The 19,730-nt window shown below is 40.2% G+C and overlaps 1 protein-coding gene across 1 annotated transcript in view; it reads right to left on the reverse strand.

Moving 5' to 3' along the window:
• The window catches only part of LOC146980451 (regulator of G protein signaling 3-like), a 38,567-nt gene that overhangs the window by 8,657 nt on the left and 10,180 nt on the right, over positions 1–19,730 (reverse strand). The window contains exons 2-9 of the mRNA XM_085785669.1: positions 12,344–12,425; positions 12,144–12,249; positions 10,159–10,261; positions 9,476–9,727; positions 8,333–8,369; positions 6,075–6,313; positions 5,313–5,396; positions 2,150–2,261 (exon numbers count right to left, since the gene is read on the reverse strand). Coding sequence (XP_085641795.1) covers positions 2,150–2,261; positions 5,313–5,396; positions 6,075–6,313; positions 8,333–8,369; positions 9,476–9,727; positions 10,159–10,261; positions 12,144–12,249; positions 12,344–12,425 — 1,015 coding nt within the window. The remainder of the gene's footprint in view (positions 1–2,149; positions 2,262–5,312; positions 5,397–6,074; positions 6,314–8,332; positions 8,370–9,475; positions 9,728–10,158; positions 10,262–12,143; positions 12,250–12,343; positions 12,426–19,730) is intronic.

Raw genomic sequence — 19,730 nt, forward strand, 5'->3', positions numbered from 1 at the left:
CTGGAGGTCCCACACTCCAGTCCTCCAGTCCAGCAGACAGAGGACAAAATGGGCCGCGATTAACCGCGATTAAAAAATTTAATCGCGTTAATTTTTTAAATTAATCTCATCGCGATTAACGCGTTAACTCTGACAGCCCTAGTTTTTATATGTTTTTTCTTGATATTTTAAGTTTAAATGGTCAAACGGTGTTCATGGGGTACATGCAGCTCTGACACTAGGTATCCTGAGAGGCCACGGGGGGGATTTTTTTACCTTTTCTCAAGCCACATCTCAACCCAGAGAAGTGTCTGCTCTGGATAAAGTTATGCAGTAGACCACAACACCAACTAAACCTGGATAAACTGAACAAGGATGTCTACATCAGTTCTAAGTTAAGTCAACAACGTATTTGAGGCAACATGTTGTCAGAGATGTTTAGATGTTAGCCAGCATCACAACTAAGCATAAAGCCCGCTAGCTTAATGCTAACGTATAATGTAAAACTCCATAGACAGGCTAACAGAAGTTAGCCCGTCGCTACCGACAGCCATAGCAGTAAAGCTACGTGAAGTTTTGGTGACTTCCACATGATATTTAATCTTTCTGTCTCCTGTGAAATGTCTCTACTGTGACAGCTGTTGCCATAGCAACTGTCACCCAATGTTGACTGTTTGTCCCAGTGAGTGGAGGGGGCGGGGCTTAGCCATTTTAGGTCAATTAGAGCTGCTGTGCAGCTATGGGTTGGGTCCGGGCTATTTTTTGGCAAATTCTGAACAACAAACAGGAGAATATGAAGACAAGGCAGATCAACCCACATCCTCCAACACCAAGAACCAGCTCCTAACTCACTGAGCTAACTGTCTGGTAGTGAAACCTGCTGTGTGTCTTCTCTAATAGACTCAGGGAGTCACCGACCGGGCAGCAGCTGTCAAAATGTCACAAATACTGTTATCTAAACAAAAATCTGATAACACATAAATTGCATCTAGACAGCATGGGAATGTTGGTGATTAGTTTTTAATAGGGCTGTCAAACAATTAATTTTTCTAATCGCGATTAATCGCATAGTTAACTCGCGATTAATCTCTATTAAAAATATTATATATGGCGCTTTGGACTTTCAACACTCCAAAGTGTTGAAAGTCCAAGCCAAAGTGTTATAATCTCTAGACAAACAACTTTTAGACCAGACCTAGCAGGCCTAGTACCTAATCATAACACATGATGCATGAAACTCACACAGAATTGAAACGAATTGCATCCAGTGGAAATTGCCCTTTACTTTGCTACGCCTCTGCCTGGCCATGTGCATTTGTTGACAACCTACGCTGTCAAAAAATCAATGGATGGAGCTGTGGATATATGTTAGACTGTGTATATTTGTGTAGCAACCAACTTGAAGGTGGCTTACCGCCACCTACTGGACTGGAGGTCCCACACTCCAGTCCTCCAGTCCAGCAGACAGAGGACAAAATGGGCCGCGATTAACCGCGATTAAAAAATTTAATCGTGTTCATTTTTTAAATTAATCTCATCGCGATTAACGCGTTAACTCTGACAGCCCTAGTTTTTAAGTGTTTTGCTTCATAAGAGAAAATCTGATGTTTAAAACCACCACTCTTACATTGATTGCAGTTGTTCCCATGAGAGCAGAATTCAAAATGTTCTAGAAAATTCAGTTTTTGAGATAAAATTCTGATATTTGCCAAACTTCATCAACCATGACTCCAGAATATTCTCAATTCTTTTTAGGAAGATTGAAAATGTATTTAGCAGGAATTGGATGATATGTTTGCAGTCAAACGTTTTCATGCACTGGAGGCTCAAATTTCGATTAATCTAAACTCTGTGTGGATGGTTTGTGGAGGACTTTATTTATTTATTTGTTAGGATCCCCATTAGCTGCGCTCTAGAACGCCGCTAGTCTTCCTGGGGTCCACCCTGACTGAAGGTCTGTTTGGTGACAATTGAGCAAAGATGGTGGGAGGAGATAGGACTTCATAATTTGTATTGAGTCTAAATGAACTAAAGTTTCAGCAGTATCGGGGCTACAAAACTGTAGCATGTAGCTACCGTTGGTTTGGTAGGAAGTTTTAGTGTTGGAAAAACAACAATGACAAGTTAGTGTTTGTAAACAACAACAACAGTAACCATGGTGACCACTAACCCTCTCGGAGCTGCAGTGCGTTCAGGTACAGGGGACTCTGTAGGACGTTGCAGCGTCCGGCTTCGTCCTCTCTGGTCAGCAGCAGCAGGTCGCTGTAGATCAACACTGTCACCTAGGCAACGGGCAACAGGCAAGGCATCTTTATTCATACAGCTCATCTCATACCAAGGCAAATCAATGTGCTTTAACATTTAAAACACAGAGTTAAAAGCAGCAGCAAACTAAAAGTAGAAGAAAAGGAAATAGATGAAGTTTAAAGTTGTTAAAAGAGCTCAGCTATGAGCACGTGAAGAGAGAAATGTGTTTAACCTGGATGTAAAAGTGCTGACAGTTTGGGGTGATCTCAGTTCTGCTGGTAGCAGTAGTAGTAGTAGTAGTAGTAGTAGTAGTAGTATTTCAAATCTCTTTATTAGGATTACCCGTCTGCTATGTGGGAATGTTCTAAAGGGGGGCAACTTCCCCCGTTGTACCCTAAAGTTTCCTCAGGTTCAACATGTTCAACACGTTTATATTCAAATGTCTTTATTAGGATTAACCCCTTGAGGTGTATCACCTGGTTTTCGAGGGGGTCCCAAGTAAAAATAAGAAAAAAGGATAAGGAAAAAAGAATAGAAACACATAACAAATACAACATACATGCAACATTCACACACAGACACTGGAAAGAGTAATCCAGACATTACAAACATTACAGCCTAAGCAGACAAGAAATAGTGAGCTATTACAAGCAGTTAACTTGAATGCATCATATTATGGGGTATAGTAGCTGTACAGCATCAAGGACTCAGAAATGGGCAGTAGGAGGGTCCATCTCATGGGGAGATGGTGAAATAAAATGGGGCCTCAACAACCCATGAACAGTCAAGTGTTTCAGGTCATACATGAACATTCAACCTTAAAGTGAGATGACAATGCATGCTTGAACAAACTAAGAGTAGGGAGGGATCTGATGTTGGCAGGTAAATTATTCCAATCAGCAGGAGTTTTGAACTTGAAGGCTCTTTTGCCGATGGCCTTTTTAACTCGAGGAACGGTGAAAAAGAGCTGAGAGGTATGTATGTATGTATGTCTAACTTGGTGGGTTGATGTAAAACGAAAGAGATACTGTTTCAAATATGGGGGATAATTTAGGTTAAAACTTTTATATATGAATTCAAGCCAGTGCATAGTATGTCTTCTCAAGTCAGGGGAAGGGAGATTGAGGTTTTGATACAGTGCACAGTGGTGTGTATGGAAAGCACAGCCAAGAACAAATCTACAAATTCTGTTGTAAGCAGTGTTTAGCTGGGCTAGGACAGATTTAGGAGCATTGAGATAGACAACATCACAGTAGTCAAGTAAAGGAAATAGCAGTTGAGTAGCAAGTTTCTTCCTAACTTTTAACGTAAAACAGTGTCGAGAGCGGTTAAGAGTACCGAGACCAAAGTTTACTTTGTGCAATATATGATCATAGTGGTGGTGGTAGTTTGTTCCAGTTGTTGCAGCATCACAGCTAAATGCTGCTTCACTGGTCTGAACTCTGAGCTCCAGCTTTTACCTTCCAGCTCCCGATTCAGACTTCCTCATATAAAAAGTAATAGGTACTGTAATGTTGTTGTGCATGCAGTGTTGTAGTCCGTCCAGAAGGAGGCGCTCTTCAGTTATTATTGTGTTGGTTCAGCCGGAAGAGGAAGAAATAAGGTTCAGAGAAAGACGGAGAGCATGGGAGTGTAACAGGGGTTTTTGTATAAGAGTTACGCTGTATTCTTGTGTTTGGAAAAGCTAACTAAGGGTTAGGGTTAGTAGTCCGAAGTGCATCAGAGTCTTCTTTCTAAAACTTTAGAGGTATTTTACCCCCCCCCCCCCCCCCCCCCCCTCTTTAATTGTGTGTCTTGTATCTGTGTTGTTTTTACTCGCTGCCACAACAACAACAACTGCCCTACGGGGACACAAATAAAAACCTTGAACCTTGAACCACTGAAAATATCTGAAAACGTCTGCTTCCTGTTTCTCCATGTTGCCATGGACACCGCCACTGAGGATGTGGTCAGACCCGAGGTCACGAGGTCACGAGGTCAGCTGGATGTAGGACTGAAGCTGTGATGTCACTCTGAGCTGTTTGACCTCTGACCTCGGCTAACAACGACTCCTCTTCACTTCACTGAGGAGATGAAACTAAAACACTACAGCTTCCCAGAAAGGGTGTGTGTGTGTGTGTGTGTGTGTGTGTGTGTGTGTGTGTGTGCGTGCCAGCAGTATCCTTGTTACAGTGAAACTGATCCTGGTCCAGAGCTCTGACACAGACTCAGTCAATAATCAATAACCCTCCTACAAGGTTATTATCGTTAACCAAAACCAACGAAATGATGAAAACTAGAATTGAAAAAACATTTTCATTAACTGAAATAAATAACAACTATAATCACATGAAAAAACGATAACTAACTGAAGCTGTATTGTGTGTTTACAAAACTAAACTAAAACGTACTGAAGTTATAGATGAAATTCCCTTCGTTTTCCTCTTTGTCAGTTTCGGATTGATATGAAATCGATTCAGGCTGTTTCACTGCAGCAATTCTACGTGAGCTGACACCACACGGCACCTGACGCTCCGTCACTTCCCGTGACCAAACGTCCCTAAAGACACTCGGGATCGGTTAGTTGTGCTTGCAGAGCTCAATGGTTGAAATCATGTGCGATGTTTATCCTCGTATTGATTAAACCAGACGCGGTCCGACACGCGTGCTGAAGCCCGGACCAGACGTGGCCAGACTCGGTCTGATTAGGTTGACTAGACCTGACCGGCCCGTTGAGAACTGAGATGTAGCCGCCCACACAGATACAGAACATCTGGGAGCTCAGAAGAACAGACGAGCTGCTCACTCCCTTGAATGTCTGTGTTCTATCTGATCTGAGGTCAGTTTGTATGTAACTGTGTTCAGCTGCCCAGGTGCTTTGTGTCTGACTGTCTTCCACTGTCAACTGCACTGGCAGAGTTTATGTCCCTTGTGCAAGAACCCTTGTACTTCTTTTTATGTGGGCATGAATAAATATTTCAAATGTGTGTGTGTGTGTGTGTGTGTGTGTGTGTGTGTGTGTGTGTGTGTGTGTGTGTGTGTGTGTGTGTGTGTGTTAGTGTGTGTGTGTGTGTGTGTGTGTGTGTGTGTGTGTGTGTGTGTGTCACCTTGGCGGGCAGCGAGTCTGCCTGGTGTAGAACCATCTCCTCTGACATCAGCAGCGTTCGGTCTGGACTGCACAGGTCCAGAGGCTGCAACAACAACAACAACAACATGTAGACAACAACATGTAAACAACATCAACATGTCTACAACAGCAGAGAAGAGGTGAAGACTGTTACACTGCAAAAACTCTACATCTCTCCAAGAATATTTGTCTTATTTCTTGTCAAAACGTCTCATTTCTAGTCAAAACTAATCTCTTTCCACTTAAAATAAGACTCATCACCTACAAATTAACTTGTTTTTAGATCATTTTCACTTGTTTCAAACTCATTTTCACTTGAAATAAGTAGAAAAATCTGCCAGTGATACAAGTTTTTTGTGCTTGTAATAAGAAAGAAAAACTTGCTCCACTATCAGATTTTTCTACTTATTTCAAGTGAAAATCTGCTTGAAAGAAGTAAAAAGTGTCTAAAAACAAGCTACTTTTTATGTGATGAGTCTTATTTTAAGTAGAATGAGATTAGTTTTGACTAGAAATAATAAGACAAATATTCTTGGTAAGATTTAGAGTTTTTGCAGTGTAATGAGTGAAATTTCAACTTTGGGTGAACTATCCCTTTAAATGTAAAAACACCAATAGTTTATTTAGTTTAAATGGATAAAGCTTCATATTTAAAAGCAGCTCGGTGTTCAGCAGCTTCGTCCTGTCTCCATGGCAACCAGCCGCTGCTCTGTGATTGGTCCGTTGGGTCAGGAAGTCTCACCTGGACGAAGACGGGGAAGATGAGCGTCTTGGGCGCCGGCGTGACGTAGCGGCCGTAGGCGGAGCACGGCCGGTGGGACGGGACGATGGTGCAGTTCTGGTAGTTGCCGTAGTTACCGGGAGAAGAGGAGGAGGAGGAGGAGAGGGTGTGGCTGGAGAAGGGTTGCCGTGACGACCCGGGCTGGGGGTCGTGCAGGAGGCCGTGACCTCGGCTGCTGGGGTGAGTCTGGTACAGGCGACCTGAGATCAGATCAATACAGACCCATCAGTTAATCAATAACCGATCAATAACCGATAAGCAGAGTAAAGTATGTCTCAGTTTAAGAAAATGTTTAAAAAAGAAAAGATAAGTATCTACAAAAAAGAAGGAGAAAGAGAAAAAGAAGGAAAAAAAAGAAAAGATAGATAGACGAGTGGTGTCCACTGCTATTTAGTTTGTTTTCTTGTCACTACTATGTTTCATCATTCTTAATCATTTGAAACAGAGAATAATACTGGTGTTGAAGTAAGACAATGTAACTATAACAACAGAGAGGAGCAGCTACTATAAGTTTTCTTCATCCTGCTCCTTTTCATTCATGGTGACAATGTGCAGCTACATTATGTAAATATGTGCAACCATGTGTAGAATGTAAACCATGAATGGAATAAATCAAAATGAAATGAAATAAGTAGGGGAGACCGGGGTTGGTTGGCACACTTTTCACTCGTTGCCATAGCACTCAGGCATCATTTATGTGAGAATATTCAAACCAGCATTAAATGAAAGGTTAAGGTGTCAGCTTTAACTAAACACATTTCAATGTCCACAGTTATATTCTAAAATCTATTTATTTATGAATAAAATCATACTGCGCACTTGTGCCAACCAGCCCCGACACGGGGTTGGTTGGCACACTTCATGGGGTTGGTTGGCACAATGTAAAAATGAATGGATGAAGCAACCAATATAATAATAAATTGGAAATGTAATTCTAATATATTCAAATTTAAGAAGATAGCATGTATATGCATGCATATATTTGCATGTATAACACTAAAACAGGGCATTTAAGGCCACGAACAAGATAACACGTACACAGAACATTAAACAGTAAATTATTTGAGCTTTTTTTTTTTTTTTAAAGAGAAAATATTCAATGAATATAGAATTTATTCTTAAATATAGCATATCACCTCTTTGTATTTTTATGTCTTCCCATCTCACTGTGTTTTAGATTTGCTGTGTGGGGTGGATGCAGATTATTTACATTAAGGCCTATATAGAATCATTGGAATTACAGTATTGGCATATACAGGCTTTGTGGCCCATTTCACTGCATAAGTCATGTGTCCATTTCTTGCACTGAATTGTATGAAATCATGTTTAATCACATTTAATATATGTATACTGCATGTTGGGGTTGGTTTGTGTGTGCCAACCAACCCCGACATGAGTGTGCCAACCAACCCCGACCAAAACAAACCCACTTTTGTGAATATATGATGTTGCCCAGGTAACATCACTCATCAAAGACTTTCAAGTTTCATATCAAATTGAAGCTGACTCCTATCTCTACAAACTGGAAGTAACACATTTCCAATATCTTTATCCAAAGCAATTTTATAACACTTTAAGTGCGGGGGGCAATTTTTTACTTTTGGTACTAAAAAACTGATTGCCCTCAGCAAAAAAGTGAGTGAGTTTCAGATGTTTTAACAAACTAGATAAGTGCAGCTCAAAAAGATGATCATTTTGATGTCACATTTGTGAGTCTGTGACCTAAAAGCAAATCCTCTGGATATGTACTCATGTACACACTGCAAAAACTCTACATCTTACCAAGAATATTTGTCTTATTTCTAGTCAAAACAAATCTCATTCTACTTAAAATAAGACTCATCACCTAAAAATGAACTTGTTTTTAGATCATTTTCACTTGTTTCAAACTAATTTTCACTTGAAATAAGTAGAAAAATCTGCCAGTGAAAGCAAGTTTTTTGTGTTTGTAATAAGAAAGAAAAACTTGCTCCACTATCAGATTTTTCTACTTATTTCAAGTGAAAATCTGCTTGAAAGAAGTAAAAAGTGTCTAGAATCAAGCTGCTTTTTAATGTGATGAGTCTTATTTTAAGTAGAATGAGATTTATTTTGACTAGAAATAAGACAAATATTCTTGGTAAGATGTAGAGTTTTTGCAGTGCAGTACTCAAGTAAATGTACTCTGTTACCGTCCACCACTGTCAGTGATCAGTAACCAATAGAGAGCTGGTTCTCACCGATGGTCCCGGTGTCCTGGTAGAGCGGCTGCAGCAGCTGCAACACGGAGCAGAAGGAGAACATCGTTACTACACCAGAACACTGAACCTTCAGTCATGTTATTATCTACACAGACAGAGTGTTGCAGAGAGATGATGAATAGTTCTCTAGTGTGAGTGGACTGATCCAAGATGGCCGCCGCTCAGTTACGCCGCCCGTCACTACCCGATTTGCATCGCTGCCCGATTAGTGACAGCTACGTACGGCAACTCCACTTGGACAAATTTAGTGTAATTGACTGAGGATCACTGCCCTGTGTGGTCGCCACTGACGCTTTATCTTTTTATTTTATTAGTAATGTAACTTTATTAGTAATGTAAACTGAGGGTTGGTTGTGGTGGTTTGGATCTTGATGCTCAGAAAACAGGAACAGAGGTAGAGACTTTTAGTGTTTACTCTCGGCCTCATCACCATGACAACCACAAACAATCACAACTACCACAACACGGCTGTCTTAGGACGGATGTACGCGTTTTTTTTTTTTTTAATCATTTTCACAGTACCGTATTTTAAATGTACAGAACTTTAAGCAGACTTCCACTTGTACACAAATCGGGCAGCGCCCAGATGAATGAAGTTTGTCCAAGTGGAGTTGCCGTAGGCAGCTGTCCAAGATGGCGGCCGGTCTGCACATGCCATAGATACATATGGCATATCTATGGCATGCTGACTAGATGGCGCCTTCTGCTTCTCAGCGTACGTCAACACGGCGGCCATCTTGGTCAGGGGTTCCTGACCATAGACATATAAACGTCTGAGCAGCAGTCAGACCAGTCAGACCCTGGAGAACACATCTCAGTGTATTTATGCATGTGGATGTGTGTCTGAGTATCTAAGTGTATGTTTAATACATTAAAAAAAATGTTTGTTGTTGTTGTATCATAAATATACATATGTCTGACATTTCTAATAAACTAAACATCTTGAGAATGGGTTGAATATTCAGTGAGTTGTGGTGATGTTAATGGTTGATAGACCTCTGATGCAGGAAGTAGACACGGCTTCCCCCTGACCAAGATGGCCGCCGTGTTGACGTATTCCACTCAGTAGAGCTGCAGCATCTAGTCAGTATATATATATATATACACCCCCCCCCGACTCACCTGTCCTCCTGGACCGACCGGTGACAGGATGATGTAATTGTCTCCGTTTGATGATGTCACGCGTGTTCCTCTCAGTGTGGTGGTGGGAGGAGAGAACTCTTCCTCTTCCTCTTCCTCCTCCTCTTCCTCCTCCTCCTCTTCCTCCTCCTTCCTCTCCCGCCACAGAGACCCCAGAGCTCCTAACGTGGACTGGACCCGCCGGCGGCCATGTTTACTGTGGGCGGGGTGACGCAGCAGCTTCCTGCCCGTCGTCTAGGAGACACAGAGACACAGGAGAGTAACAACATCTGTTCCAGACGCTTCTGCACATGCACCAACATCTTTTTCCCTCTTTTCCCTCCCTCTCTCCCTGTGAACAGACACTTTACAGCACGAAGAAACAAACCAGTCGCACAAATTCCCCTCTGTTGTATTTTGATCCAGTTTAATTTAATGTAGACGCTCAGTTCACTGTAAAACATTTATTTATTGATGTAAACGTGGTGACTCCTGTCCAGAGCCCCGAGGCGTTAACGTAAACCGCTTCACCACGGCGTCACAACACACTGAACATTTCACTTAGTTTTATTTTAGTTTACTGCAGTAGGCTACTGTTGTGAGATGACGTTGGACGGCCAAGTCGAATAACCAATCAGAGGAGAGCTCATCTAGCCAATCAGAGGCGGGGAAGGCGGCCTACTCACCATGTTGTATGTGGAGGTGGGGGGGCGGAGCAGAGCTTCACAGCGTGGCCTGAGCTCCGGTGATCCTCTCCACACCACCAGGACGATCTGGGACGGACAGCTCCTGTAGGGGGGGGGGTTAGGGGTTAGTCAATAGCATGTTTCCATCCAAAGTGATTCAAATCACTGGGAAATGTGCATTAAAAGAAATTCTAATCCTGTGTGTTTCCATCTACAGACTTTGCCCCCCCCCCCGGATGGACTGACGGTCTGATTTGCATAAGTTTATTACCGTCATAACGCCACCTGTCCATGTGTGTGTGTGAGAGAGAGAGACTTTATTAATGATAAACTCTGGATGCGCTGGTTGATCAGTTTGGTTTTTACTGAGGAGGAACTATGAAGAACTGAGCAGTAACATCATTATGAAGGTGTGTAGCAGAAACCCTGATGTTGTCTTGTGAGTGAACTGCAACACGGCAGCAGACGGGGTGAAAGTGGCTACGTCACTTAATTCGAATCATCAACCAGAACCCGGCCATAGCAGCGTACTATTTCAGTTTGTGTGAATCAGGGGATTTTAATTAGAATCACGGTGTTTCCATCATCATTTTCTGATGTGAAACATCTAGATGATCTAAACAGCTGATTACTTGTGTGACTCTACAACAGTGTACTGGTGTGTTGTAAGCAATAAAAATGATGGATCAAAAACCAATGAGATGGCACCACTGCAGCTTCCTGAGAAAACACAACCTTCTTCCATTTGAAAACTTTATAATTTACTGTAATATCAGACTGGTTTTTAAATGGTTTTTAACTGTGTATCACCTCTGTTCTCTGCACTGATAAAAAGACGCTGCAGCTCAAGCCGAGTAAACACACGAGCCTCCTACTATGGCGACTGCATTGTTCCCACGTGTAGCTACAACATCATGTGGACAGTCTGACTTCTCAATAAGAGGAGTTAGTTAGTTAACCTATGGAACACTTTACCCACTCACCTTGAACTGGAGACTGATACAAACTTGTTTAAAGGGATAGATAGATCATTTTTGGGTGAACTATCTGGAAATATAGACAATTTCTCATGTCGGGGCTTCAATACAAGACAGACATTACATACGAGCAGCATGGAGGTATCTGGATGTTTTTTGGTGTGTCTTTTTGTTACGAAGACAGTTGGTATCCATTTGAAATTTCAATTTTGGGTGAACTATCCCTTTAATAGAAGATTAAAAGCAAAACAACAGTGCTCACATGTATAAATCTGGACTTTTTCATTGTTACTATTGTTACTGTTGGATCATGATTTCTGTTGCTCAGTCTCCTCCTTGATCTGGTGCTCTGTATGTTTAGATTAGTCTGCTACTGTCATGATGTAGTGTCATGCACTTGGTTTCATCTCATACTGTTGATATTATGGTCTGTGCTTTTTGAATCGCCGCCTACACTGCAAAAACTTACTAAGAATATTTGTCTTATTTCTAGTCAAAACAAATCTCATTCTACTTAAAATCAGACTCATCACATTAAAAGCAGCTTGTTTTTAGACACTTTTTACTTCTTTCAAGCAGATTTTCACTTGAAATAAGTAGAAAAATCTGATAGTGGAGCAAGTTTTTCTTTCTTAGTACAAGCACAAAAAACTTACTTTCACTGGCAGATTTTTCTACTTATTTCAAGTGAAAATGTGTTTGAAACAAGTGAAAATGATCTAAAAACAAGTTCATTTTTAGGTGATGAGTCTTATTTTAAGTGGAAAGAGATTAGTTTTGACTGGAAATGAGACATTTTGACAAGAAATAAGACAAATATTCTTGGAAAGATGTTGAGTTTTTGCAGTGTATGGACTGGTGTTGAAAATTATCACATGTGCTAAACAACACACCCAAGCAAAAAGCATCTGGTCTGTCCACTGGAACAGTCTCCATATCACATAAATAAACATAACATTGTAACATGGGGGGTCAGACCATCAGACCATGAGTGGTTGCCGTGGTTACCTGATGGCGTGGGCGAGGTCGGCACACTTCCATGTCTCCACAGGAAGTCCGTTCAGCTGCAGCACCGAGTCTCCCAGTCGCAGCCCGGACCGGTGAGCCGGACCGCCTGAAACACAACCACCGGCCAATCAGAAGAGCCCAGAGAGTCTGACTCACCATCACCATCATCACCATGACGACGGCTGTGTGTGAGGTCCTACCTGGGTCCACGGCCTGGACTCTGACGGGACAGTCGGAGCAGATGGTGAAACCAAACCCGTCTTTTCCCCGAGCGACGCTCACCTGCAGAGAACGCACCGTTAGCACGTTAGCTTAGCATGTTAGTTAGCACGTTAGCTTAGCACGTTAGCTTAGCATGTTAGCATGTGCAGGGGGTACTACTTCAGTAGAGTTTTCACTTTACTTGAGTATTTATTTTCAGATGACTTTTTATCTTCCCTCCTCCATGTGAACTCACAACTGAACTCTCTACTCGTCACATCGTCACAACGGGATCATCCCGACGTTCCCCGAAAGGCTAACCCTACGCTGCTCTGCACTTTGCACTTTATTACCTCCCCACAACATCACAGGCCTCTGTCAGTATCTCTGTGCTTTTATGTTATGTACCGTGTGGTAAATGGATGTTGACATTTTTAAATGTTTTTAAATTGCACATTTGGAGTTTGGGGAAACGTAATTTCGATCCCCTGTGTAACTGTCAGTTACATTGTGTGATTGACAATAAAGTTTATTGAACTATGTATACTTTTTAATACTTTTTTCTTTTAATTTTTTCTAAAAAAGGGTCCCCGCTTTTCCCCAAAAGGACCCGGGGAACATACAGTAGGACCCTTTTGGGGGAAAGCAGAGAACATTTCAATTTCAATTTCAATTTATTGAGGATCGCCCCTTGAGATGCAGCATCTCGTTTTCAAGGGGGTTTTCAAAGACATACTACTACAAAGATACACAACAGACACAAAGCACACTGCTGTCCCACTTCAACAGCCCCCCCCCCAAACCCCACCCACCTTATCCCAGGCTCACAAGAAGTTGGATTACAAATACATACTGTATATGCACGCGTACCTACATATAAATGTAACTGTAAATGTAGGTGTATTGAATTGAATTGAATTGAATTTATATTTATTTACGTGTCGTGCACCAGCCTATCAGGGCTTAGTTACAAGACACATTATCATCATATTTAGACACCAAACTAAATCATCAGAGCTCAGACAAAACCAAACAGAAACAGAAACCACATGGAGTTCACATCAATAATTCACTTTTTCTTTTTGACCAGGCACTTTTTATGAAAGTAGCTCTAGTAAAGACTTCTTTTCTGAAGAACCATTTCAACTTTACCTCATCATCATCATCATCATCATCGACCCAAAACAACTCAGGTTTCACATTTTGCATTTTCTGAAACAAAAACTTCCTGTTCTGGCTTCGTCATATAACGGACAATGAAACACAAGATGCAGTTCATCCTCAATTACATTTAGATTACATAATGTGATAGTCTGAGTTAAACCTTCCTACTTCTACTGCCAGAGGGAGAATCCAGCCCTCAACTGGCCACATAAACATCTCTTGGATCTATCCAAGTGCTCACATACACATAACAATACAACATCATACTCACAATGCAACATCAGGACCCTTGTTTTTTCTAAAAAAGGGTCCTATGTTCCCCGCTTTCCCCCAAAAGGGTCCTTGGGGGAAAGCGGGGAACATGGGACCCTTTCCCCACTTTGTATGGGATTCATACAGTATGGCCCCACTTTTCCCCAAAAGGACCTGGGAAACATGCAATTTCTGGTCCCATACCTGCAGTGCAGTTGTGACTGACAAAAGCTTCATCCCATCTGCCATAGCTGAACTAAATAAGACAACGAAAAGAACATAACCAGGGGGAATGCACATGTAAATGTGGGTGCAGGGTCTTATGTCTCATGTTTTTTATGTTCTTATGTCTCTATGTAATTGAGGTGTATGAAATGTGGGAATGTATGTTAATGTATGTAAGTTGCACTTCTCGAGGCCGCTCTGTACGAAATGGTGAAAACAATTTTTATTTGGAAAGAACAAATAAACTCATCTATCTATCTATCTATCTATCTATCTATCTATCTATCTATCTATCTATCTATCTATCTATCTATCTATCTATCTATCTATCTATCTGTCTATTATTTAGACCCTGTAGACTCCATTATACGGATATACGCGCCTCTCGGCTGGAGCTCATTTCATCACAACCAAAGTTATCTGGGGGAGGAAATGATCGGAGTTTATGATAGAAATAAAGGTCCAGATTGTAGAAAAAAAAAAAGGCAATTACCCTTTAACTGAATTTCAGAAGGAATTTTTAAATTCTTAAAGGGAATAAAAACGTGTGAATGTAACAACGACACCACCTGTCCTCCATCAACCCAAGCTCAGGGTTCACATACAAACCATGTGTGTGTGTGTGTGTGTGTGTGTGTGTGTGTGTGTGTCTGTCTCTTAGCAACCAACCAAAGGTCGACGCGTCCTCACAGTTTCTCTACACAAAGGAAGTTAAATGTCCCTGAGTTCAGACTGACAGGCTGATATTAAAACTCCTGCTGTGTGTGTGTGTGTGTGTGTGTGTGTGTGTGTGTCTGTGTGTGTGTGTGTGTGTGTGTGTGTGTGTGTGTGTGTGTGTCTGTGTGTGTGTGTGTGTGTGTGTGTGTGTGTGTCTGTGTGTGTGTGTGTGTGCACTGTTGTTCCTATCTAAGAGGGGACATCGGCGTCGTTACACATTCACCAACAGGGGACCAAGCAGCCAACAGGGGACTTTTTTTAGGTCCCCTGTTGGACATGCTTTAAATCAACTTAAAATCATGTGAAAAACCTTCTGGTTAATTTTTTTAACTTTAGCCAAGAGGGGACCTGAGTGTGTGTGTGTGTAAAATACCATATTCAGCAGTGCCCCGGCAGGCTGGAGCAGGGGTTTTAACGACTCATTCACACACGTCGTTTCTTACACTCCTCCATAGTGTGAACGACTTGCAGCCCCGGCAGCCTTTCAGACTGTAGAGAGGCTATCAAACAGGCTCCTTAGTGAACAAACCAGTACCTTGAAACATAATTTGTTATTCTTTGTAACAAAATATAAAGGTTCCGTTTTCATGGATGTCTTAAGTTTAAACTCAACACTGTATTAGGTATAATAGAAATTTTAAAATATTGAAAAAATTGATCACCCATAACAAAATTTTAAATAAAATGGTCATTTAGATCATTTCTGTTGAATTCTGATTAAACATTAAAAATAATTGACCTTGTTATTGTTGCTTGTCCAGTTTTTTTAAGCACAGGGTTTCAATTTTACAATATACATGTGTTCTCAATCTGTATAGGAATTATTAGTTGACTTACATTGCAGAAAAAGGTCCACACTTGGTTTATATGGAATGACAGGGGTCCACTGTTGGTTGATGCATAATGACACACGATCCCACTTAGTTAGCATGGAGTGACATACACACTCCATCATGTATGAATAAGAAAGAAATAAGCAAAAGTGATAGTTTTTAAGAGAAAACTTTCATCAAAACTTAAAACAAACATTTCTAATAAAGTAGCACCAATAATGTTGTAATAATTTTTTTTACTGTAGGGTGTACTACTGCAACACACATTTCTACAGTCTATTCATTTTTTAATAGAGGGTTTTAGGATTTAGGGTAATCTTAATGTACTTGCATCATAAATCTGTATTCATAAGGATGTATTTTATTTACAGAAAACTCAATGGCAACCTATGATGATATATTATGTAGAAGTAAACCATCAAAGAGTAACTGATATTAAAGTATTGGCACGGCAATTTGTTATCTTTGGGGAAAATACAGAGGGTTTGGGAGATCATCAGTTTGTCAGAGATACAAGGGATAATTCATTGAGAGGATTAATCTCACAAAGTCCCTATGTTAAACTATTGCCAGACACATTTCTACGGTCTATTAATTTTTCACTGTACTGGTGTTTTATACTACTTAACTGCATTGTTGTCATGGGAAAATACTTAAACTACTCACAGTTTGACATGGCCTGATGGCTCAGAGCCACAAAAAGTTAGTTTTTGGCCACGTACATCTCATATAGATGAAGCTCTGTTGGGGCCACCTATGGTCAGACTTTTACTTTTTAAATGCATGTGATTTCAATTAATTTTAATGTATTTGCGTCATAAATCTGTATAGGAATTATTCGTTGATTTACGTTTTAGAAAAAGGTCCACACTTGGTTTATATGGAATGACAGGGGTCCACTGTTGGTTGGTGCATAATGATACAAGTGCCCACTTAGTTAGCATGGAGTGAAATACACACTCCATCATGTATGAATAAGAAAGAAATAAGCAAAAGTGATCATCCGTAAGAGAATTTTTTCATCAAAACTGAACACAAACATTTCTAATAAAGTAGCACCAATGATGTTGTAATTATTTTTAAATGTAGGGTGTACTACTGCAACACACATTTCTACAGTCTATTCATTTTTTAATAGAGGGTTTTAGGATTTAGGATAATCTTAATGTACTTGCATCATAAATCTGTATTCATAGGGATGTATTTTATTTACTGTTTTATATTACAGAAAACTCAATGGCAACCTATGATGATATATTATGTAGAAATAAACCATCAAAGAGTAACTGATATTCAAGTATTGGCACGGCAATTTGTTATCTTTGGGGAAAATACAGAGGGTTTGGGAGATCATCAGTTTGTCAGAGATAGAAGGGATAATTCATTGAGAGGATTAATCTCACAAAGTCCCTATGTTAAACTATTGCCAGACACATTTCTACAGTCTATTAATTTTTCACTGTACTGGTGTTTTATACTACTTAACAGCATTGGTGTCATGGGAAAATACTTAAACTACTCACAGTTTGACATGGCCTGATGGCTCAGAGCCACAAAAAGTTAGTTTTTGGCCACGTACATCTCATATAGATGAAGCTCTGTTGGGGCCACCTATGGTCAGACTTTTACTTTTTAAATACATGTGATTTCAATTAATTTTAATGTATTTGCGTCATAAATCTGTATAGGAATTATTCGTTGATTTACGTTTTAGAAAAAGGTCCACACTTGGTTTATATGGAATGACAGGGGTCCACTGTTGGTTGGTGCATAATGATACAAGTGCCCACTTAGTTAGCATGGAGTGAAATACACACTCCACACAGACACACAAACACATGCAAACACACATATTTCAACTTAAGTAGCACTGGTAAAGTTGTAATTGTAGTTTTGTTTTTAAACATGGGGTTAGGGTTAGTTACTGTGAAAACTCAATGGCAACCTATCATGATACTTAAGGGAATATTTCAGTTATTGACATTCATGGATCAACAATAAAACATGTATGGGAAAATAAAAGAGGAGCTGGGGGGTCATCAGTTTGTCTGAGATACAAGGGATAATTCTTCTAGAGGATGGATTAACCTCAAAAGCTCAAAAATTTCATTAAAACTTAATACAAACATTTATAATGAAGTAGCAACGGTAATGTTGTGTTTTTTTATGTAGGGTGTACTGTGAAAACTCAATGGCAACCTACGATGATATATTATGTACAAGTAAACCATCAAAGAGGTACTGATATACGACAATTTGATATGGGAAAATACAGAGGGAATGGGGGATCATCAGTTTGTCAGAGATACAAGGGATAATTCATTGAGAGGATCCCTATGTTAAACTATTGCCACACACATTCACACAGTCAAAATGTTTTTAAACTGCCACGACCACGAGAAAGCCATCCATGTGTTGCAGTAATCAGTTCTAGATTGGACTATTGCAATGCACTTTATGTTGGCGTCTCCCAGTCTTTGCTCAGTCGCCTCCAACTTGTCCAAAACGCTGCTGCCCGTCTTTTAACTAACACTAATAGACGTGAGCACATTACTCCTGTTCTTAACTCCCTTCACTGGTTCTCTGTCCCTTACAGAATTGATTTTAAACTTTTAATGTTTGTTTTTAAAGCACTTAACGGCCTGGCCCCACTGTATTTATCTGAGCTACTTTATTAGAAATGTTTGTGTTAAGTTTTGATGAAAAATTTCTCTTAAGGATGATCACTTTTGCTTATTTCTTTCTTATTCATACATGATGGAGTGTGCATTTCACTCCACGTACTTACATTCAAAACAGACTGACTGAAACATGGGTACATGCAATATACAGTCACAGAGCATTTTTATGAGCTACCATTCTCTGCCAGAAATGTTGTCTGGGAACAACATCTTACTTAACATGGCACAAGAAATTAGGATTCATCATATTGTCAGAGATACAAGAGATAAGGCATTGTGTGGATGGAATAACCCCAAATAGCTCAATGTTGAACTGCTGCAACACAAATAAAAAAAGTTAACAGTGGTGTGGACCGTGTCTGAGGAATATAGTTCTTGCTGTGTCCTAATTGTCCTTTACAAGGCTTTGTAAGGCTTTGCATGTGTTTTTATATTTATGCGTTCCTTTGTTTCCCTTGATTTTCTAAATACCTTTTAATGAGTAGTTTAACAGGGGGGTTTTTGGGGTTATTCCGTCCACACACTGACATATTCCCTGTATCCATGACAATCTGATGAATCCTAATTTCTTATTCCAAGTTAATTGTTGTTCTCAGACAGCATTACTACTAGCAGACAACAGTGGCTCATATAAAGGCCCTGTCACAGAATATTATAACAGGTAATTACACACCTTCACAAAACTCATCAAAGAACTGACAATTCTTTAGACAAAATGGAATATTGCTGGTACACCCACTCTTTACAGTTGCCACAGAAGTTGAGTCACCAAAGGCCATAGGTGCGTAGGTAGCACATGGCCAACCTAAGACCTGGGAATACCTGTGTCTCAGTCGGTCTGATTTGGATATAAGATATTGGCTGAAAGAAGGTAGAAACTCTGAAGCCCAACCTGAAAATACCTAACGACCATCGTCAGCTACGACAAACCATCCCCCACACTGCCCACACTCAAGGACTGACACAGGTCATCTGGCACTCACTCCGCTCTCACTCCATTCACTCACTTCTCAGATCCCAGTTCAACAGCTCTACCTTAAAGTTAGGATCTGTGAAATACATGAGTGCTGTTGACTTAACTACTTCAATGTAGAGGAATGTTTTGTGCCCACATAGACTGAAACCCCATTAAAAATGTTCAACTCTACTTAGAAAACTGTGTGTAAATGTAATGAAGTCGCATTGCTTACTTCAACATGCACAAGGTTATACCTAGATAATAAGGAATATACACACTTGTGTTTAGCTGGGTACTGAAACGAAAGAAAATCATTAGGAAACAACCAAAATAGATAACAAATTAATTACTTAAAAATATAAATAAATTAGATAACGTTTTACCATCTTCTGAACACAATTAATTGAATTTGTTTATAATCCACTTCAGATGCTATGAATAAGGTAATATGGGATTGTTGAATGTACAATCCACACATCCTGAAAGCAACCAGACCCATTTCTGCTGAGCACCAGTGTGAACTGAATACAGCTTTTATTGTGTACTTCCCACTTAA

This window comes from Trachurus japonicus, chromosome 9 (assembly GCF_045865225.1).
Source record: "Trachurus japonicus isolate A0001 chromosome 9, Traja_1.0".
In the NCBI taxonomy this organism is placed as follows: domain Eukaryota; kingdom Metazoa; phylum Chordata; class Actinopteri; order Carangiformes; family Carangidae; genus Trachurus; species Trachurus japonicus.